Source organism: Rutidosis leptorrhynchoides, unplaced genomic scaffold (genome assembly GCF_046630445.1).
Source record: "Rutidosis leptorrhynchoides isolate AG116_Rl617_1_P2 unplaced genomic scaffold, CSIRO_AGI_Rlap_v1 contig597, whole genome shotgun sequence".
Classification (NCBI taxonomy): Eukaryota; Viridiplantae; Streptophyta; class Magnoliopsida; order Asterales; family Asteraceae; genus Rutidosis; species Rutidosis leptorrhynchoides.
Window position 1 is genome coordinate 28,443 of NW_027266817.1, and position 24,098 is coordinate 52,540.

At 35.3% G+C, this 24,098-nt stretch overlaps 3 protein-coding genes across 3 annotated transcripts; all 3 read right to left on the minus strand.

Moving 5' to 3' along the window:
- Positions 1-772: 772 nt before the first annotated feature.
- LOC139884743 (uncharacterized) lies at positions 773-3,984 on the minus strand. The gene is made up of 14 exons (XM_071868732.1): positions 3,909-3,984; positions 3,781-3,821; positions 3,353-3,422; positions 3,098-3,246; positions 2,911-3,006; positions 2,751-2,821; positions 2,562-2,623; positions 2,388-2,451; positions 2,215-2,299; positions 1,999-2,125; positions 1,610-1,683; positions 1,469-1,526; positions 1,150-1,256; positions 773-1,057 (listed from the first exon to the last, which is right to left on the minus strand). Exons 1-14 carry the CDS (start codon positions 3,982-3,984, stop codon positions 773-775), a joined length of 1,365 nt encoding a protein of 454 aa, XP_071724833.1.
- An 11,216-nt stretch (positions 3,985-15,200) lies between these two features.
- On the minus strand, positions 15,201-15,674 carry LOC139884744 (pectinesterase inhibitor 11-like). The gene has a single exon (XM_071868733.1). It carries the CDS (start codon positions 15,672-15,674, stop codon positions 15,201-15,203), a length of 474 nt encoding a protein of 157 aa, XP_071724834.1.
- Positions 15,675-18,956: 3,282 nt separating this feature from the next.
- On the minus strand, positions 18,957-21,101 carry LOC139884737 (uncharacterized). The gene is made up of 6 exons (XM_071868727.1): positions 20,877-21,101; positions 20,554-20,731; positions 20,310-20,407; positions 19,321-19,417; positions 19,103-19,188; positions 18,957-19,010 (listed from the first exon to the last, which is right to left on the minus strand). Exons 1-6 carry the CDS (start codon positions 21,099-21,101, stop codon positions 18,957-18,959), a joined length of 738 nt encoding a protein of 245 aa, XP_071724828.1.
- Between the last annotated feature and the right edge of the window lie 2,997 nt (positions 21,102-24,098).

Genomic DNA, 24,098 nt, shown 5'->3' on the forward strand with positions numbered 1-24,098 from the left:
GATAACAGTATTGATCGGAGGTCGAGATGGTGAATTAGAAGATGATCGATGAGACTCAAGTTGAGAGATTCAGCTGAAGAAAATAAAATAAAATTGCAGAGATTCAGATTTGAGTGAAGAACCAAAAAAGAGAGAGAAATAAGAGAGAGAGGGAGAGTGTTTTTAGTGTAAATTTTTTTTTTGTAGTCAAAGAAGAAGAAAAAAAAATTGGCGCACCACGACGATGACGCGTGTCCATTTTCGTGTTGGTAGTCACGTGGTACGACCGTAAAATAATCTAAAGATGAATAGAAAGTCAAAATAAAAAGAAAAAAATTGCCCAAAACAAAATTAAGTGCATGAAATTCAAACTCGAAATAAGAAGATTATCGTTGAATGATTTTACTTTATATGGTTTGATTCAATATAAGTGCATGAATTAGTTGAAAAAATATGATTAGTATGCATGAATATTAATCCAGATATATGGAAAAATGTTACATATTACAACTACGTAAATGCTCATAATAACTCTCAACTGTCTTAAATATAGTACGTCGCAAGATTGTTACAAAGTTACATACACGAACCGATATAGTAAGTAGGAAGGACATCGAGCAAGAGCCAATGAGAGAATGCAACAAAAATAGTTCAAAGAATAGAATCTCTGTATTCGGAGTGGTAACAAATTTATAGATTTCGGTTTTGCTATATATATACCATCGAGCAACTCTGATCTTTATCAGAAAAGATAGTATAACGTGAATCTCCAAGTGAATGCTTATGACTTGATTTATTTTCTCTTCTCTGAAGGGATTGGATTTTGCTGATCAGAATTCTGAAGTGGATCGGTACGGCTGCCGCTCAGTCGTGTACTGGTGGCCGTAACTCGGGAGAGGCTTGACTTGGGTTCAGAATGCATCCTTTGACTGGAAGAGAGGCGGCTGCTGTTTGAGTACAACCAACTCGACCGGTCGCTGGGCCCACAAGATGAGCCAGGCCTGCTCCCAGCTACGGCTCTCTTTGAAGCATCAACGGTCCGAGAGGAAGATGAGCGAGCTTTGTCAGAATCCGGTTGCTGAGAAAATGCAACCAATGTGAAATTTCGGCACAAAGTTATATTACATTGACTTATAGAAAGAACACAAAATTGGGCATTAATTACTTAACTGCCACTTTCGCCGATGAAGATGCACCGTGCCGTCTAGAAGTTGAGGTGTTCCTTCTAGCGAAAGCTTCAACTGCGCCGGTAAGTCTGTCGGGCATATCTTTTCCCACTGCTCAACGGAAAACGTGCGCATGAGAAAGTTCAAAACTTGAAAATAACCATTTTCTTGAAACCATCAACCGTAAATTCTAATCTAATAGTAAAAAAAACTTGAGTGGACGAGTCCATAAAGGGTTTCAAAGTTAATCTTCATAATGCAAACATTATGATTGATTCACAGACCATATTACTTTACATAGCACTGTCCTAAAAATAACATACTTGAAGCCTTTTCCGCCTTCTCCGCCGATGGTGAAGCGTTTAAACCTCTTCCTCCAGACTGCAAAAGCAACACAGAAAACATGAACAAAGGGGAAATTTTGTGAAATGAAGATGAGAACTAGAAAATCTCAGAGTACCAACCTGTGATCTAGAACTAGAACCAATTTGAGGATATTTTAGTATAGTCCAGTCAAATATATAGTCAAACTGATACCCTGCAAAAATGGATCATGTCAAACTCTTCTAGACAAGTTTGTGGAAAACTCAACACACACAAATTTATAAAACTCTAGATACCTCCCGCCCTGGATAATATCAATTCAACTTTGTTCCAATTCAACAGACAAATATAAAAAAGAACAAATGAAGAAAGAAGGGGACTATTGTCCAACTACCAGAAAGATGATAATGCTTCACTAAATTACAAAATGGGTAAAGGGTGGTGTTTATAATAGAACGAAATACACTGCATAATTAATGATTTACGTACATGAAATGCACATGCACTCATAATCGTCTAAGGGTTTTACCTTCTCGAACAAACAAGTCACGGAAAAGTCTCTTCAAATACGAATAATCTGGCTTGTCTTCAAACCGCAATGATCGACAATAATGAAAGTAAGAGATAAATTCTGATGGATATGACTTGCAAAGCACCTGTAAGTGAAATAGTTCATCAATGCGAAAAGTTTGCTCAATATTCTCCATACGGAGACATTTATAATGGATAAAAGTGATTACAGTACCTCAACGGGGGTTAACATTTTCTTCTCACTAATTTTATCATATTTCTGCTTTTTCGTTCCACCTTTTAAACCTTGCCATGGAAGACTGATGGAGAGATGGAAAAATAAAAAGAAATGAGCAACCATTCAAATCAATCATTTTAAGACATAAAAAAAACTTGTTTCATCTCAACCTTCCTCTTAGGAAATACATGAGAACATAACCTACAGATTCTAGGTCATCTCGTCTGCTTTGTTCTGCCCATAAGTAAAGAACAAAAGTTAGGCATGCTGTGAAGTGTAACTAATTTGCAACATTAACAAGTTAAGTACTAAAAATGTCATTATTGATGCAGAACTTTACCCACCGACTCCAAGGTGAGTATTAACACTAGCATAACGGGCTGTGCCTGTGAGATTTTTGTTCTCTCTGCAGACAGATCAAATTTAGAAATCCATAAGTAATCATAAAATAATGACAAGATCCTGATATTTACAATAGAAACCGACATTGACAATAACAAAGATGAACAGACAACAGACAATAAAGGCAGTACCTATATGGTATGTGCTTATGAGTTTGAAGATCCCGATATTTCTTTGCAAGACCATAGTCAATAATGTAAACCTGTCATCAACCATAAGCAATTAGCTAGTCCATAATGTCGAAATATGGTGACTTTAAGGTAAAAGGTAAGAGTTGCATGAGACGTGTACTTGATTTGATTTGCGCCCCAAACCCATAAGAAAGTTGTCGGGCTTTATATCACGGTGAAGAAAACCCCTTGAATGCATATACTCAACTCTATTAATCTACAAAAGCAAAGAAAAAGGCAGCAGTCTTTCAGGATGGATATAAACAAAGATAGAAATTTTGAATTAGACAAGAAGTCTGTGGACGTACTAACTGATCTGCTAGCATGAGCACTGTTTTCAAGGTTAACTTTCGATTGCAATAGTTGAACAAGTCTTCAAGACTTGGCCCTAGAAGATCAATAACCATGACATTGTACTCACCCTCAACTCCATACCATTTGAGGGTAGGAATTCCCACTTCACAAAAAAAAAATACAGAGTCAAACAATATGTAGCTTGATAAATCAGACCACTATGCAGTAAATTCAAATGAACCTTGGCGAAATAATCACAAGAAACTCACTTCCTCCTTGAAGAATCATGTAAACTTTTGACTCATAATGAAGTTGAGGATGCTTGGTTTTTACAGGTTCCTGCAATTTGAGAATAAGAAGTCAAAAGTGAGCCCCAGAAAGAAAACTGATCCATAGTTGGAAAGACTTATGTAGCTTGATAAATCAATAGCAGCTCCTAGACAGACTTTACACATGCCAAAAGCGCATTTTGAAGTAGATTAGTTTGCACTAGGAATATAGAGACATATTGATATGAAAAATGCTCCAAAAATAGCAAATTCAGCTTCATACGTTATTCATAATTTCAAAAAAGAAAAACATCAATGAAGCTACTGGCAAGCCTAAAACTGCAGGATTGGAGAACAAATGGCCTAAATCATTGATGCAATCCAATTCCAAACACATTGGAAAGGGAAAAAGAAAATACATCACATACCAGCTTTACTCCAACTTCTTCGCCATTTTGTATGTTAACTCCTGTGAAGACAATTTTAATTGCGAAATCAAATAGATAATATCCTCCAAAATACATATAAGATCTGCAAAATGATTGATAAAACTTACCACGATAGAGCTCTCCAAAAGATCCGGCACCAATTTTTCGACCCAATTTGTATTTTCCTCCGACAATTTGATCCATTATTGTAAGGACACGAGGCCAACAATGACGATAATTCCTTTCGATCAAATAGATCAAAAAAAGTTTCCTCTTTTTTTTTTTCTCTCACCGACACATTGAGGAAACCATTAACGTGCAATGATTGATAGACCAAAAAGGATATATCATTAACCAAAGTTGGGGGGAAAAAATCTGTAAAATAGAATTGTAAAATCAACTCAAGAGAGTTGCAGAAAAGAGAGGTATTTACAGATTATAAACGAAAAGAAGAGCTAAAAACTATATTCTAAAAATTAAAAAAATAATGAAGTATATCGTTGGAAACGATGAAACCATAAGAAAAAAACAACAGATAAAAAGGAAAGTGATTTAGGTGAGATATAATTATTTTTTAATTTTTTATCCTACAATATTTTATTTCATTAATAATATCCTTTCTGTTTTGGAAAAATCGTTTTTTTTTTTTTTCCTATAATAGATGAAATGCAGAGCTATAGGCTCTGGTTTAACTCCCATGGTTTTCCTCTCTGTCTCTGTTATAGAGAAGATGAGAATGTTTGGGCACGCACGCACGTGTCTAAGACGAGCCCGCGTGACTGGTTCCTTTTAAAGAGAATTATTTTTTCATTCTTCATAAGGTTCAGGAGTAGAGACAAAGCGAATGGAGCGGTTTATTGTTTGATTTGAAGAGGAGTAGAATTTCACACGATCGTTAATAAATTCGTTGAACAATCGATTCGGGACCAAGTCGACTAAGAGTTCACCATTCAACATTTTTTTACCACGCGCTATCCAAACTCTCCATGCAGCAGCCAGAAAACGTTTATTCAATTGGCCACCTTTTTCCATCAATGGCAAGACTAGTGCTCAAGTTTTAAACCATGTTGCAACATCTTCCCATAAAAAGTCACTATATTTCTTTCGAAAACCAGCATCCATATATGACGAGATTTCGAGCAATCACGAAGTAAATGAATGAAATCTTCCTCTTCTAATCGACATCTTCCACAAATAGGATCAAAATGCATTCCTTGCCGAGCCAAGTGAGAGTTAGAACAAATTCTATCAAGACGTATCAACCACCAAGCATCTAATTTTTCTCAAGACATGATAATCGCCATAGCCAGGTCAATTGTCCTCAAAAAATTTAATTTCATTTTGCAATATCCAATTAAAACCAGATTTCACCGAATAAATACCATCATTCAAACCTCTTTTTTGAGTTATCATGAATTTTATTTAAAAGGGTGAATGTTATCCTTCAGAACATGTCTATTGTAATTCCCAATCAAAAATTGAGATCAAGTTTCATAAATCTATGGCCGACATGACATAATAATTATTAAATATCTCTCTTCATCCTTCTCAACTTTAATTTTTTGATATTTTATATAATAAAATGTGAAGTCACAATCTATATACCAATCAAATTCCTTAAAAATTATTATTTATAAACTTTAATTTAGATTATGATTTATAAATTTGAGACTATATAATGGATCAAGTACTCCTAATTCTTTTTCATGCACGAAACTTTTTCTCTCACTATTTTAATATCACGAATTTGACAGAAAATGGTAACTTAAATCAAGACTAGCAATGCAAATACTTCTCAGTGGCAAGTGAACATGAAAATAGGAGAAAAAAATGATAGATAGGGAAAAAAAAAAAAGAAATTGGTTTACCAAAGCACTTAAATTTTTTGTAGTGTAAATATTCTTTTTAATTTCAAATAAACATAATTCAATATATGATTAACTAATTACTCATTCAATATTATTAAACACAAGAAAATCTATACATAATTACCTCAACCATTGAATTAAAAAAATGCATTCTATTATAAATTGGATTGCTGTGATAGATGAACAATTCTTGTCACCAGAGAAAGTTTGAGATAATGATTTTGATTGTTCACATAGTGGATGCATTGTAGAGAAAAGTGGGGTGGATATCACTAGTGGGTCTTTCTAGGCTCAAATTTTGTTAAAATTGGGCTTCTACGTAGGCTCAAATGTCACCAACTAGCAACTATCCTAGAATTTTTTTTAATTTAATTTTTTAAATAACAACTACTCAATTTGAAATCCTAGAATGTATATTAGCATTCTCTGTTTGTCTTTCCTTAGCTTTTTTATTTTAATTTTTTCTTCAGTATTATAAGTGGGAAAAGAATACTGATACATAGCTAGCTTATTCATTTACCTCAAATAACGCTAGCAATTTATTGATATCGCTTAATAATATTCTCTTGTTAACATAAAAAAAAAAATTTATCGAGTTTGAATCCCATATTTTTTGTGAATGAAAAAATTTTTATGGTTAATTCTACCGTTTTGTATACTAACAATTATAACAAAATATTAATATTATGACTGTCGATCATAAGGTTATCTGAAAAGACGTAGAAAAATATCGATCTCTGACTAGAAGTAGATAATTGTATAGTATATAATCGTATACTATATATCGTTCTGAAAATAATGTTATTATTATGTAGGCAAAAGTAACCGTTTGGCCCCTATTTCAAACATGTCTGAACTGTTTCGTCCCCCCAAACATAAATCGAACCAAATGGTCCATCAAACGTTAATTTTTGAACTCGTTAGTCCCTCGACTCTAACGGCCGTTAATTTTTGCCGACGTGTAAAAAATGTCACTGACGGGTAAAAAATGCCACCTATGCTTTGTTGAACCTAATCGAACCAATTTATTTGGAGTTGAACCGAATCGAACCGAACCGAAACCTAACCGTCCTTCTTCGATCTCTTTCAACATCGACACCCATTCCTCAAATCCTCATCAACGGTCATCACAAACCTGCAAATCGGGCACCACCCATGGATCACAAGCCACTTCTCGATACAACCCAAATGGAATCTATGCTTGCAATTCATCTCCTTCGCTTCTTCGCCGATCGAGAATAAAATCTAAACAGTCGAAGAAATTACTTTAATTCATCCGCCGTACGAGATAAAAAAATAGCCTCATATTGTGTCTAGTTTATCTTTCGTCATTGTGGATTTTGTTTTGTTAATTTTTGAAAGTGTATTCTGACCTAATTTGACAGATTAGTACAACTGTGCTAACAGTGCCGAGTTAATACAGTATAATAAAACAGTGCAGTAAGTAAATAACACAGTATATGTTTACACAGGTCGGTTTCCCCTACTCTGCGGGGCCTAGCCCAGAGATAAAAGGCATTCCACTATTCTTGCAACAATAGGATAGTACAATGATTACAATTCGGAAATCTATAATGTACTTCCTATTTCACTAAGTGTACTCTTCGTTTACCTTAACTGCCTAATCAAGACGGACTAGGACTTACACAGTTGCCTTACCAAACGGGTAAGGACTTCTTGCAACCCTCTTTCAGATTACAAGTGCTGGTTCCCTCACCAAGACGGGTAAGGACTTTCTCGAGACCTCTCCACGGATCACGAGCGCCGATGCCTCGTCAAACGGACAAGGACTTTCCTGAAATCTCCGAACAGTCACAGGTGCCACAGGTTCTTTGCACAGTAAAGACAAACTCTGATGCAGTTTGATAAGTGCTCACAGAAATCACACACACCGTCTAAACAGTTCACAGACACACAGGTCAAACAGATTGTGAACAGTATGGTGTAAAGAAGAACGTCTCTCTCTCCAGCAAGCTATATGGACGAATTTGTTAGCTCAAGACCTGTATTCAAGATTGTAGAGACGCTGGTCTTTTATAGCAGAAATTCTTGAATCCTTGGAGAATAAGACTTCTTCTTAAATCAGGAAAAAATTCTCTTTAGGTGTAGGAATAAGTCTTCTTCATAAGACTCCTTCATCAATTCGGAATCTCCCTCATCAATTTAGAAATCAAATCCCTATCAGAATAGGAATTGAATCCCATAAGAATCCTTTTATTGATATACTTTTCTTTTGTCCAAGATTTCCTTTTTCACAATAGGAAACCATCTTTAAATCTATATCAGAATCCTTTCATCAATATAATTCCTTCCATTAAAGATTTAATTAGGATTCCTGTAGAGAATAGAAAATCAAATCAGATCACATAATACTTTCCTTATCAGATCTGAATAAGTCTCCTCTATAGAATAGGAAACCCCTATTTAAACCAAATCAAATCTGATCTTTGACCATATCCAATCATATCATAGTAGGATTCTTCAATTATTAGTTTCCATAAGACTTGTACTACAGGAAGGAAACAAATCTTCTGTATTTAAATGGTTTTGACGAAAATAGCCAACTCACATAAAACTGCCGCAGACCTGTGTAAACTGGTTCTGGTAGCACTGGTTCGCTTCACAGGCAGTTTGATTCAACAATCTCCCCCTTTGGCATTTTTGACAAAACCCTCCGTTTTAATCTTCAAATTTTCTTTTTCAGCAACGGAAGCACCAAGTAACAGAAACAACAAGTCTTCACAAAACTAGTAGAGTGCAAACAATGTCAGGACTGTGGTAACAGACTCCATGTAACACAGTATCGATTTGCACAGATCTGACCGCTAGAATTTGAACGATTTCCTCCATATCTCCCCATTTTTGTCAATAAATCGCCAAGGCACGAACTAGCAGAAAGGTCAGATGAATTGTAGCTGGTCCAACAAAGTTACTACACAAAGTGCCAATAGAACAAAAGTTTCAAATAGTTGATCATAACAAAAACTTTCAGCAAAAACTAGAAAAGCTCCCCCTGAGAATTAGCTTCGCGCAATCCGAGCTTCTAGGATCAGCCTCTGTTTCCTCAACCTGTACTCTTGCTTTTCTTTTCTCTGTTTAAGGACTGAACCCTAGTGCTCACAGGTACTACATCAACATTTACTTCAGCACAGCTTCTGCAGCATTCTCCACATCAGATGGAGAGATATTTTGGTTGCTCCCCCTCAGTCTCAGCACTAGCATCAAAAGACTCCCCCTCATCACGAGCCTCCCCCTCAGCTTGAGGGTTGCCACAGATATCAGCAACAACTTGATCTTTTGTGTTAACATGATCTTCAACAACGACAGGCAGACTAGAGACTTCTCATTATCTCATCTTACTGTATCAGGCTTCCTCTTTGGATTTTATCTTGTCACAGCCCATCCATTTTGCGTCCTCAACAGCAAAAATACTTCCACCTTCTTTTTGTATTTTTTTTTTGTATTTTTTCTTCCTTTTTTTTAAATAAAATTAATAACAGAAGAAAACAAGATAATTAAATGGTATTTACAGGGAATGGAAGCACTTATCTCAAGTCTCATGTGGTGGAGCAAAGTCCTAGAGCTCCTCTTAAGAACTCAAAGCGACTTGCATCCAGACTCTTTGTAAAGATGTCCGCCAATTGTTTCTCCGTTGAGACATATTCCAAGGCTACTTTCTTCTCTTCTACAAGCTCTCTAATAAAGTGGTGACGAACTTAAATGTGCTTTATTTTAGAGTACTGCACAGGTTTCTTTGATATGCTTATTGCACTGGTGTTGTCACAGCAGATAGTCAACACACCTTGCCCCATGCCACAAATTTGGATGTCTTCAGGCGAATAATTTTTTTGAACTCTTGTTGATGGGTACACATTCCGGTTTGAGACAGCAGGTATGGGTTTCTGAGTGTTCTCGGTATCTGTGCTAACAGGTAACGCCTCCACACTAGGTGTGTTTTCATTATTGTTAACATCTTCTGATCCTAATGCCCCCACACTAGGTGTGTTATCATTAGACAGAAGTTGACTGATTCCAGGTTCACCATACCAATCAGCTGCCCTTTTTGATGAAACTTTACACATAAGACTCTTCAATTCTTTCTTCTTCACCCAAATATATCGTTGAGAGTGATTGACAATATCAACCTTCTTTTTTGGCTGCTTTCTTGGCATTGAAGCAATGAGATTTCAAATATCATCTTGTCGAGCATAACACTTAGGTCGTATATGTCCAGGTTTGTTGCAGTAGTGACATATGATTCTGTTTCTACTCCCTCTGTTTTTACTCCCTGAACTGCTTCCTTTCTCTATTTTCGATGGTTTGTGGCCAACTCCAAATAGATTGTTCTTCGGAGATGTTTTATCCAGGATCTCATCAAGATTTTCCTTCCCTTTATTGAACTTCTCAATGGCACGGTTGGCTTCCTCAAGCTTCTTCTTAGAATCTGACAATTTAGACTTCAATTGATCAATCTCAGTTTCGTAAGTTTCAATCACTTTATATAATTCCTTCTTTTCAGCTGTCAGTTTCTTTACTTCGTCAGCAAGTCCGTGATTGATTTTGAGGGGTTCAACCATTTTTTTCAAGAAGGTCTTTGAAGGCAGTATGTATGTCTCTGCCATCATCACTATCTGAGTCCTCGTTTGAACTTGAGTTCTCCTCTGTCTTATCTGTGCTAACAGTTTCTGTGTTCACAGATTCACGGGCTGTGTTCACAGATACACGGGCTGCAAACGCATTATAGGCAGGAAACTCAATCTCACTTCCTCTATCACCGGATTCAGACTTGTCTTCAGATGACTCTCCATCACTCCATGTCGATATGAAAGATTTCTTCTGTTTTTCAAGGGTGTTGGCACACTTGGATGTAATGTGACCAAAACCTTGACATTCATGGCATTGTATCCTTTCTTTCTTGACCCTAGTTCTTCCTTTACTGGATTCTTCCTTTTCAAATCTTTGACTACCACCTCTTGACTCATTCTTTGATAGGAAGTTTTGATTACTCTTCTGGGGATTGGATGAAGAATAATCCTTGAATTCTGCCTTGTTGAACTCCCTATATATCTTTCCCATATTCTTCATTAATAGTGTCAGCTGTTCAAGGAATGAGAGTTGCTCACCTGTTCTTACAGACACATCTTCCACTCCAATTTTAAAAGCAACAGATTTAGATTTAGATTTAGATTTAGACTTATCTTTATTCCTCATAGCCAAAGTCATCTCATGGGTTCTGAACTTTCCCATTAGATCATCAAATCGTAAGTTCTCGAAATCAGTAGATTCACTGATTGCATCCATCTTCGAGCTAAATTTCTCCGGTAGCGATATCATCACTTTTCTCACCAATTTGGATTCCGGAATTATCTCGCCAAGAGCAGCAGATTCATTAGCAATGCAGGGAAGATTCTTTTCAAAATCAACAATAGTTTCATCATCTTTCATGGTTAGAGATTCAAACCTGGTAGAGATAAGGTGTAGCTTTGATTTTTCTAACTGATTTTGTTCCTTCGTATGTGAGTTGTAGTACATCCCATGATTTCTTGACAGTCTGAAAATTCTGGATGATCCTGAATACACTGGGATGTACGACACATTGGATGATACTGACAGCCATGCTATTTGCTCTACAGGTGGTTAATTCAGCTGCTATCCACTGGTCTTCACTCTTGACTGTTGCAACACCATCAACAGTGGGAGTAGGAGGTGTCCACAGAACCTGTGTAGCACGCCAGATAACTTCACCATGGCTTTTCAAGTGCCACTTCATTCGCTGTTTCCAATAGTCATAATTGGAATCGGTAAGTAAGGGAGGACGAATGGTTGAACCGCCTTCTTTGATCCTGTCTTCCATCGTCAGAATACGCAAGATCTTTTCTCAAGAAGATTTCTTGAACCTTGCTTTGATACCACTTGAAAGTGTATTCTGACCTAATTTGACAGATTAGTGCAACTGTGCTAACAGTGCCGAGTTAACACAGTATAATAAAACAGTGCAGTAAGTAAATAACACAGTATATATTTACGCAGTTCGGTTTCCCTACTCTGTGGGGCCTAGCTCAGAGATAAACGACATTCCACTATTCTTGCAACAATAGGACAGTACAATAATTACAATTCGCAAATCTATAATCTACTTCCTATTTCACTAAGTGTACTCTTTGTTTACCTTAACTGCCTAATCAAGAAGGACTAGGACTTATACAATTACCTTACCAAACGGGCAAGGACTTCTTGCAACCATCTTTCAGATTACAAGTGTCGATTGCCTCACCAAGACGGGTAAGGACTTTCTCGAGACCTCTCCACGGATCACGAGTGCCGATGCCTTGTCAAACGGACAAGAACTTTCCTGAAATCTCCAAACAGATCACAGGTGCCACATGTTCTTTGTACAATAAAGACAAACTCCGATGCAGTTTGATAAGTGCTCACAGAAATCACATACACCGTCTAAACAGTTCATAGACACACAGGTCAAACAGATTGTGAACAGTATGGTGTAAAGAAGAACGTCTCTCTCTCTCCAGCAAGCTATATGGACGAATTTGTTAGCTCAAGACCTGTATTCAAGATTGTAGAGACGTTGGTCTTTTATAGCAGAAATTCTTGAATCCTTGGAGAATAAAACTTCTTCTCAAATCAAGAAACAATTCCCTTTTAGTGTAGGAATAAGTCTTCTTCATAAGACTCCTTCATCAATTCGGAATCTCCCTCATCAATTCAGAAATCAAATCCCTATCAGAATAGGAATTGAATCCCATAAAAATCCTTTTACTGATATACTTTCCTTTTGTCCAGGATTTTCTTTTTCACAATCGAAAACCATCTTTAAATCTATATCAGAATCCTTTCATCAATATAATTCCTTCCATTAAGGATTTAATTAGGATTTCTGTAGAGAATAGGAAATCAAATTTATATAATACTTTCCTTATCAGATCTGAATAAGTATCCTTCATAGAATAGGAAACCCCTATTTAAACCAAATCAAATCTGATCTTTGACCATATCCAATCATATCATAGTAGGATTCTTCAATTACTAGTTTCCATAAGACTTGTACTGCAGGAAGGAAACAAATCTTCTGTATTTAAATGGTTTTGACGAAAATAGCCAACTCACATAAAACTGCCGCAGACCTGTGTAAAATGGTTCGGGTAGCACTGGTTCGCTTCACAGGCAGTTTGATTCAACAATTTTATTTCAATTTATGTAGGCAAGAGCAACAGTTGGGTTTGCTTGCAAACAGTTTATTTGGCAATGACATATATACTTTGATCGAATCCTTTCAAGGCGTTCCATTCGATGTAAGTTTTTAATTTATTATAAGTTTGTTTTGGAATTGCAAATTCATTAAATTTAATGACAAAGACTCCTTTGTAAGTTACCTACGGTGCAAGCTGCGGCTGTCGGTGGCTGTTATGGAGGAATTGGGATCGTTGTTGTTTGGTTGACTCACCGAGTCATCGTTCTCGGACGATGAGTCAGGGGAGGAAGAACGGAAGAGGACGATCTCGGGGAGGAATTGATCATCCTGATCGTTGCTGGAAATGGAGGGGTGTGATTGAATTTGATGGTGGTGGTAGTGTTGAGGGGGGGAAGAAGGCGGGCCCACCACCAAATCGTGGTGGTCCGGTTCAAGTTGGTCTAACCATCGGTTCACTATCAAAACTGGAATGAAAGTCTACGAGGAATATTTTGACACCTAATGTACACGTGTCGAGTTTTGATTGGTTAGAATTGACAGATAGGCCATTTCTAACGTCCGTTAGGGTCGAGGGACTAACGAGTTCAAAAATTAACGTTTGAGGTACCATTTGGTTCGATTTATGTTTGAAGGGACGAAACAATTCATAAATATTTGAAATAGGGACTAAAGAGTTATTTTTATCTTATGTATATGCGTACCGCATGGCATAGGTACAGAGATATCATATATCTCAGTGTGTAAATAATTTACATGCACTCTTCACTGATTTTTTTTTTCCTATTTTTAAAATGCTAATTATGAACTTAACTATTCGCTGGCCATTAATAATTAATTTGAAGAAACAAATGATATTCCTTCCAGCTGCCAAATCAAAATAGTATATAAATAAATATTGTCCAATGTGTTTAAGTTTCTTGACACCTATGAGATTAAGAATTAGCTACGAATTTCAGCATACGACTAATAAGAGTCATGGAGGCTCGTCCTCTATTTTCTATACTCACATCACAGGACTGTCATATCATGTGTTGCACCTATCTTTTCTTAACTATTGACTTATACTTTTCTTTATGCATATACTCGCACATTGTCTGGGAGTAGACTAATTAATCATGTATATTAAATATTTATCGTAGGTTATAGCTAGCTTTGTACTACTATAATATATTTCTTCCGTCTCAAAATAAATATAAATTTTTCAATATAAATTATATAAAAAAATTTATATTTATTTTAGAATTAATTTTCCAAAAAAGAAAAAAACTATAAGATACTCCGTATATTGTTTTGTACATAAACGTGAATCAGCAATCAGTAGTCGATTTCATTCTTTGGGATACCATAAAAATGCCTTGTACTTATTAAGATGTGGTATGGAGCATCTTTATATCTCTTCTGTTTATTAATACATGATTTTAGCTTTTTTTTATACATTTAAAAAAAAATATATCAATAAATATATATTTTTTTATTGAATGTATTTAAAAAAAATATATATTAACAGACGGAGGGTGTTTATGTTAAAGTGGGTTGTTTGGAGCTCCTTGTATTTTATAATTAATCAAATTCGATTGCCCCCTCCATGTTTTGGTTAATATGTATGCAAAGTACGGGGTTCACTTCAGGTTGCAGTGAAAATAATAGAAGAATTTTATGTAGCTAGGATGTTGTTTCGTGTAACACAATCAACATATGTGTTGCCTCGCAGAATTTCCATCAAAGCTTTTCCTCATATTAGGAAGAACGATATCCATCTCCTAGCAAATATATGTGAGACCACTTTATTTGTTTCCCTGCTTACAGCGTTTTGTTGGTTGATGAGTGATGGCACAATATTTTCTTTAAAATTGATGTTGGAGTACATATCTAAATTTCCAAGATCATAAAGGTTGGAGCCAAACCCTATAAGGGATGGGACCACTTCAATTGAAATTACATTTTATTGACCATTTTCATTTGATTCTCTCGTATGAAAAATATGTTCTCTTCATGTACATGTAGTAAGTAGTTGAATTAATGGAAAACGTAAAAAACTTCAAATTGACAAAAAATATTGATAAAGATATTACATATATAGTATAGTATATGACATCATGATTTCAACAGGTTTACAATAACAAAATGAAAATAGATCGATCGACATCAAACAATCGAATCAAAATCAACCCGGTAAACAAACTAAATACGTGCATGCGTACTAATAGTCCCATACCCGCGAGAGTACTAATAGTATCATTTATTAATTAATCACAACGATTAATAAATGTAAGTGTGATGCTATTGAGCTTCTCCAAATAAGAAAGTTTCCCTTTGATCGAATCCTTGTATTTCTTGTCCAATCAATCCGACGAGATCTCATCCAAGCAAGTATCTGCATCTGTGTAAGAAGCACTAGCCCATGTCTGGATATTACTTTTATGCCACGCATAGTCTTTACCTTTTGACCCTTTCATTTTCTTAAGCTCTTCAAGCGAGTCCTTAAGCTTCGAAACACAGTCACTCACCTGGCTCAAGCAATCTCTAACCTTGGCGTCGGCTTTGACTTGTTGTTTGACCTTTGAGATGTATGTCTTGGTAGAGTTGGCCTGAGATAAGGTCACCGATAAGGCAGTTTGTGTGAGCTTATAAGGGCTACGGCTTATCTTGGAAGCGTATGATCGGAATGTTGTAAAGCATAATTGAGCGTATAGAGTGAACTTGCATTGGCTTTTGATGTATTTCTCATTTGAGGTCGTGGAAGAGGACGTGATCGTGGCTGTAAGAAATAAAATGGAGAGTAATAACAGGAAATTAGTAGCCGATCTGATTGCCATTTTCTTTTCTTTTTATTATATTGTTGATTTTAGAGACAAGGAGGAGAAAAATTGTTTCTGATCGATGCAAGTAAAGGAGCGAAATGGTTCTATATTTATAGGGGATCGACGTGATGTGTTTATAAAAGAGTTTTTGCAAGGTAATGATTCGTAAGTGGGAGGTTAATTGTGTTTTATTTTAATTAATTAGTCGGTTTATTATAAATTATAATCGTATATATTTAAACTGGTCTGACATATTATTTAATTATTGAAAAACTCAAGTTCGAGGTTCCAAACAAACAAAGCATTTCATAAAAATAGATTTTTTTGTGGCCTGTGATCCTTTAAGTATGGCTAGAAACGGGGAGGAGTATGATCGTCGTGGTGGACTCCATCGATGAACAACCATGCATAAAAAAATTGTATGAAAGATTAATATTGACTAAGGTAGTTTCAAAAAAGATGACTTTGGTATGATTATTTATGGTGAACTTTTTTAAAACCAAATGATCATGGTGAAATTTAAAATGGCCTTTGAAACATTATTTAATTACTACTCCGATGACTGCAGTCTACACAATTAAAAAATATTTGTGTAAACTCATCTCTCAATCAATCAGTGCCTTTCAATACGTACATTCTTAAATTAATCCTTAATTTAAGATGGCTTTTGAAAAATGAAGCCATTCTTAATAATTACTCTATAGAGCTAGTCTGGACAATAAAAAATTTAAGATGGCATTTGAATTATCAAACAGAGAAATATCATCATATCAGTGACTCCTAAATATAATGCATTAAATTAAATATATTTAGTGGAAAAAATTAGTTTTCTGAGCTTCTGCCCTATTTCTTGTTAATATCGTTCATATTTCAAGTACAAGTTACTTATTATGGATGAAGAGAGACAACAGCTATTAGAATATGATAGAAATTATTCCGTCCATCTTTGTTTGTATTACGAGAAGATATATGGAAACGTAGGAGTAGGGAGAGACAGCTACATATTTTGTTTCTTTGAAACTCATCCAAATTGCTCTCCATGCATTTAATTTTAGAACAATTCCATACAAAGATTTATCTTTTAATTATGGTTGGAAAGATTTTTATTATACTTTCAGTTACAACTTTATGGAGATTCGAGAATGGCATTGACCTGAAATTTGTCCAAAAGATTATGGGCTTAAACTCTTCCCCACTCTAGTTAACTTGTTACTTTATTTTTTCTTAAAAAAAGTTAAGCTGTCAGCTGTGACACCAATTTTGTAATATATTTTTCTTTCATCTAACGGTATCCAAATTATATCTATAATAATAATGAACGGGCAAAACAGAATTTTATACCTTTTTTTTAAAAAAAATATAAGAAAAATATCTCTCCTATTTTAAATCGAAAGAAAATATCTTTCTTAGATGATTACGTTAAATAAAAATACCCATTTGCCGTTAAAAATTGGAAAATTGCTTAACTTTCCGCTAAATCATTTTAGATGGTATATTGGACCAATCTTAACATGACACGTATCATATGAGGTGTAAAAAATTGTCACATGTCACTAACAATGCTACCTCATTTAACATGAAAAGACCGGTTCGGTTATATTCAAACCAGAGCGGTTCAAACCGGTTCGGTCGTATTCGATCAGATTCGGTTCGATTCAGAATATTATTTTTAATTAATTAATTTTTTAACTTTTCAAATTATATTCTTTTTAATTTTCAAATTATTATTTTTTTGTATTTTGTATTTAATTACTTTAATTTTTTAAGATTATTATTTTTTAATTATTAAATTTAACCTTTTTAAATTAATTTTCACTAATTAATTTAATTTTCATTATTAAATTTATCTTTTTTTATTTTCAAAATTATTATTATTCTTCATATTTTATTTATTTATTTATTTAATAAATTCATTATTTATAAATTAAATTTGTTTATTAAATTTAACTTTTAAATTTTATTTATATATAAATTAATAAAAAAAATAATTGTAAAAATATATAACCTGAAAATAATTTTAAAAGTTAAAAAATAAATTAAATTACTGAATTAATTTTTTTTTAAAAAATATAATTTAAAACAATAATATTTTGAATTGGACCGAACCGGTTTGGTTCGACCCTAAACCAGTTTGGTTCGACTCTAAACTGTTTTGAACCGGTCTTTTTCATGTCAAATAAGGTGGCATTGTAAGTGACACGTGGCACTTTTTTACACCTCATATGACACGTGCCGTATTAAGGGTGGTCCAATATGCCACTTAAAATGATTTAACAGAAAATTGTGTCATCTGGCAATTTTTAACGGCAGAGAGGTATTTTTGTTTAACGTAATCATTTAATAGGGATATTTTCTTGCGATTCAGAACAAGAGAGGTATTTTCAAAGAGGAGGGTATAAAGTACAGTTTCCTTATAATAAACACACTGGTTAAGCCCAATTGGTAAGCATCCCCTCCTTCATCTGTTCCTTCATCTGTGAGGGGTTCGAGTTGTGCACTCCGCACTTTTATAATGTAATAAAAAAATTATATCTATAACAATAATAATGCAGCTTGCACTTAGATAATACTCCTTCCGTCCTAAAATAGATGCAAATCTTTCAATATATTTATAAATGTATTGAAAAATTTGCATCTATTTTGAAACGAAAATAGTATAAAGGAATGCTCAAGTATCTTCATTTGCCAGATTTCGTGCGCAAGTTGTGTGGATAAATGTAAGTTGCTACGAACAGCACTATGTTTGAAAGAGAAGCATGGCAGAAAGCCAAGAAAATGAACAAATGATAACGGATTACTGATATCATAAACAAATGGAAAAGGTTATAGAGAATAAATTATTCCTCCTTTTCATTTTTCTACCCTGAAACTAGAGTAGAAATTAAACTTGATATGACTGAAACCTGAAAGCTTAAGTTCGATTTGATGGATTCTCAATTATAAAAGAAGTCCCATCCCATGTAGGTAGATGATGCTAAAGTTGAAGCATTTCTAAAAGAAAGAATCAAAACCATTAGTACCAACCATACTAGAAACTTTGAGCTCAAGAAATTACATTCATTCGTTCAGGACAAAGTGCAATAAGGGATGCGAAGAATATTCCAAAGATAACAACCATCAACAAGACATCATCTTGATATAGCCCTTCCCCCTCATTGAATTTTACTCCACTAATATTTCAATTATGTTATGCAACTTTACATAGTTTGAAGAAGTGCTACAGAAGTTTATATTGTTTCCCTGTTTTGATCCAAGGAAAATGTTAAACCAGAGTTGCAATACGTAATCCTGGTTGTCTCACTTGTGGAATATACCTTTCTTTTGGGTCTTCGGCTTCTTCTGATTATTATGCTGTCAATATTGCAAATCAAAGTAAGTAAACTCGATAAAATGTAGGGCACGAACACATATAAAGCCAAAGGGGAGAGTAGTACTAAACACACCTTTTGTCTCACAAGGGCATCGTTATCTATCCTGTCCTGCCATTTGCTTTTGCGAAGCTTAATAGGCCGGTTTCCAACATATTTACCTAATACATATCAATTAGAAAACAACATTAAACGCCTCAGCTTGGAAATTGTTACCAACAAGCAAACAAGATCAAATTAGAGCAGCAAACTCATATTCATAACATGAGATAAGCAGGGAAGCAAAAACTAACCATTCATCTCCTTAACTGCAGCGGCAAGATCGGCTGGATTGGAAAAGCTGACAAATCCATAGCCCTTTGTTTTACCAGTTCGCTTATCTCTAATAACCTAGGTGTACAATAGAAGGAAGAGTCAAGTTAGTGAAATACATCAAGAATCATAATTTCCACAGAATGTCAAAACAAGCAAGAACAAGAAAAACAATGTCAGAACAGACGAGTAATGTCATGCTACAAGTCTCTACATATGGGAGAGAATACTAATTTCATCACAATCACAATATGCAAAAGTCATCTCCAACAAGCAACAGACTGCGCCAGGTGAAAGGGTGACACTGATAGCATCCTTTTGCCAAGCATCCCATATACTTTCCTCCCAAAAATCTAATACCCCACATGTAGCAGCAACCATTACAATTTGTTAAACCAAGCGTAGTTTACTAGTCGATGAAAGGTATATTGCCCACCGTTCTGACATTTTGCACTTGTAAACAGTAGACATAAATAATTTTTAGAATCTTTTGGGAAGTTAAAGGCTTCCATTATACCTGACGTCATTTTGTTCAAATCGTGTCAAAGATTGTCAACCTTGGAACAATGTTAGCCCAAGACTGGAGTCATACACAACCAATTCAAGCTCCGAATCTCAGAACAGCTGTAGCATAATATTAAATAAACCGTCAAACCTACTTCCTCTAAGATGGTCTTGAATTAAGACAAAACAAACTTGTGTCATTCCGGAGTTTGAGAACACCAAACAGAATGTCCCATTATTTAGGTTACAAATAAACAAATACAACCTCCAGACAAGATAAACATAAAGTAGATATAGAATTGCAGATTGAAAGTTGTGAAAGGGTCAGACATTCGACTGTATTGTTCATAATTCATAAATAAGCATATATCTCCAGCCCAAAGGAAAACTAAGGAAATGCCACATAGCATATAAACATAAATAAGAGTTGAAAAGACTCAAAGTCATCCTGTGAGTAGAAACTTACTTTGGCCATGTTAAAGGTAGGGAATCTTGCAAATGCTTTAGTTAGAACATCGTCATTCACCTCATTACCGAGATCACCACAAAACAAACGGTAGTCATCTGCAAAATGCAAACATGAGCAAGAAACGCCATCAATAGGCATTTAAAAAAAGGATGGTAAGCTGCAGATTTCCAGTTAACATATAATGCTAAGTAAACAAGGAAAATGAGCCAAAATTCAATATGCAAAGCAAAGGGATTCTTACTTTCCGGCCACTCAGCAAGTGTTGGATCCTCCCAACTTTGGCCAGCAGCTTTACGAGGGATAGCCTTCTTTTTGGTTTCTGCTTTCTGCTCAATCTCACTGCTTGCAAGGGCTGCTTTTACACTCTCTAGTGCCTCAGGTGTAATTGTTTGTGCATCCCTTTGAAACAGCTGCTGTGCCTGTATAAAAAAAGGTAGAAAAAGACGGAAAATTTACAGCTGATACAAAATTGAATTGTAACAAAATAAGAATTAAACGAAAAATAAAAAAACGAATAAAATCAAATTCATTAAATTTGCAATTTCGAGTTCAAGTTACAGTTACCTGTTGGTATTGAGGCAAGGAGTATGCAGCAGCGGAGGCAGCACCTGAAGGGTAAACAGGAGTGGCAGCAGAGGGAGGAGCCGCCACGTATGGGGCCGGATACTGAGTGACGGCCGGCGGCGGAGGAGCAGGATGCTGGAGGTGAAACGGCCTCGGAAAGTAGGAATTGGAGGCGTATGTAAATTGCGAGGAAGATGAAGAAGCTCCAGGAGGCGGGATCGACATGATGGTTGTTATTTAGAAGAAAGAACAACGCCGGATATCGGATCTATTCGCCCGCCGGTTGGTAATTTGCTGTCCTCTGCTTACTTTCCCGTCCGTCTGATACGAGAAAGAAAGAAAGTAATCAGGTGGGGGGTGGGTGATCTAGTTTTTTAATACGGAATACTGTAACTGACAGGAAAAAGAGCCTTCCAAATTCGGCCCATGGTCGGTCGACCCATTATGGAGCCCATAAGCTCAAAAGAGAAAACATCAGACGCCCAACATGTCCGACAAAGGGAAAATATATCATAGGGATTCATCCCTCTGTTTTAACATAATCCATAAATTGATCCTGGTATTTTGTCTTTCAACAAATAGGTCCTTTATTTTCTTTAATGGTACGGAGCTCCCATTCACAGTAATGTTAACTCCCGTTAAATAATTTAAAAGCGACTCGTTAACTGCCGTTATTTATCACCTGTCCACTCCACTTGTTTCCTGCCGCATACTATGGCCATTAAATTATCATAGAATTCTTTTTTTTTTTTTCTTTTATGAGAATAATCATTGAAAGGCAAAGAAAGTCTTGACGACTTTATATGCAGCAGCGGACTATGTTGATTGATTTGAAAAATAATTTGGTGGTTTATATGCAGCAGCGGACTGTGTTGATTGATTTGAAAAGTAATTTGGTGCTACCACCATTTAAATGGTGACACGTGAAAAAATAAAAATCTACGTAATTTATAGTTAAGAGATTGTTTGTTTAATTTTTATTTTGAATGTTCATTAAATTTGACGGTATATAATTTAATTACTTTCTCCTTAAGATTCACTATTTCTTTATAATGTATATTTATTTTTACGAATCACAAAATCGACGAATTAAAAATAGGTGAAAACAAACATGGTGTTATATCAATTTTTTCTCTTTCTTAATTATTCAATTCTTATTAATAAATATATCAAAGTGCTGCTCCTTCAAAAACATCTAAATTTCTTTCGTTTGATTTCCATGATCAAAGGATGTGACTATTAACCAATTTTGTTGCTGAAAGATTGATGTATGTTTATTTATGTACAATTACGAAATTCCTCTACATGAATGAAAATGATATTGACGGTGGAAAGGAAATTTAGTTTTTAACAAAGAGAGATTGAAAAAAAGTTTAATAGTACTTTTACATCTCTTAATCCCTCTGATGACGATCTGGAGTCGTGAGACCTCAAATCGTTACAAATAAACGAGAAAAGATCAATCTGGTGAAAACTAAAATCGTCAGAAAATAGCCTCATTTTGCAACAGCAATTATAGATGGAACACTAAACGGAAAATGGCCAAATTAGTACTCATATGGAAGCTCCTCCAGTCTTCTTTCCAACGAGACCAAAATCACAATTTCCTAATGAGCGAAACTCAATTTATGGTCGTTGCAATCTAACTGTGTAAAGAGAAACGAACAAAATTTAAACTGCATGAAGTGATTGTTTTTAAGGCAAAAAACAACTCTGGATTTGTTTTAAGTTTTTCCTAAACCTAGAAGCAATGTTACTATTGAATTTCAACAATTCTGCTTTATTTCATGAAGAGAAACAAAATTATAAAGACGAGAATGTTAGATAACCACAACTCTTCTAATTCTCGTCGGTTACAACATTTACTTCTCCTCAATTATTGACACTCAATCAATTCAAAAGATAACTTAAAAAACAAAATTCAAAAGGGCAAAAGACATCACAATTCGGCCAAATACAAGCTAGGGGGAGTTAGACCCAAAAAAACATGAAACTAAATCAAGATTGTATTAAAAATTGGAACACATTGAACCAAATCAATTGTAGGATTAATTTGGTCCAACGCCAATGGTTAAACTGCCACGATTTGATCCTCGATCTCCTTCCATGGATTCTTCAAGTCTTTGGGCTTCTTCCTTGTACCTTTTTCGTCCTTGACTTCCTTAACAAGCTTCGGAAATTCCCTATCAAATGTTGCTTCTTCGGCAAGGAAACTAGGAATGAACTTATCTCCTGCTTTCTCTTCCTTGTCATGAAGATAAATATTCTTAGAAATGGATAATACTTCATCATTCTCCCCCTCTAAAGAGTCTCCTTCATGCTCAAATGTGGATCCCAAACCAGCAACATCACACGCACAAACTTCAACAAGAAAGTCATCAAAGATCTTTACCACAAACTTATTCTTTGGTTTCTTTTTCACAACTAGGAAAGGGCCTTCTTCAATGTCACCAAAACCTAGAGCTCGTCTAGCTTTGTAACACAACATATTGTCCCATTTGATAACAATCCAATCACCAACAAAAAAAACCTTTCTTCTCAACATGCATGGTATATCAATATTTCTAGAGCTTTTAGGCAAAATAATTCCAGGACCATTCTCAACATAACAAGCATCCTTTCCAGCAAGCAAATCATCATTCTTACCAACAAATTTAATTGTGGCACAAGAAATTTTCTCACTACTCAAACCAATGCAAGCTTTCGTTCCATTTGGCAAAGTTGAGCTATTTTTACTAATAAAGAGTGATTAGTTACCTCTTCATGGGCATCAACATTCTCATCTTTGAGGACAAGAGTGTAATGAATTTCATCCTTCACAAAGGTGATCGTGTTGGCTCTCCCATGATGCTTGGCGTCCAAATCAAACTGTCGTGGTCTTCCCAACAGCAAATGGCACATAGTCATGGCAATAACATCACACCATGCATTATCTTCATATGCTCCTATGGAAAATGGAACAAGGCATCTCTTCCACACCTTAATCGTATGTTTCAGATCAACCCACACAAGTTTATACGGTTTTTGGATGTGCAAAAGTCGGTAGGTTGAGCTTGTTAACCATTTCCTCGCTCACGATATTCTCCATAGCTCCCCTATCTATGATCATGGTGCATACCTTTCCGTGACTAGAGCACCGAGTCTTAAAAAGAGATTTGTGCCTCCAACCCTCCATGGTGTCTAATAGCAGAATACAAGTCCTTATTATACTATATTTCTATT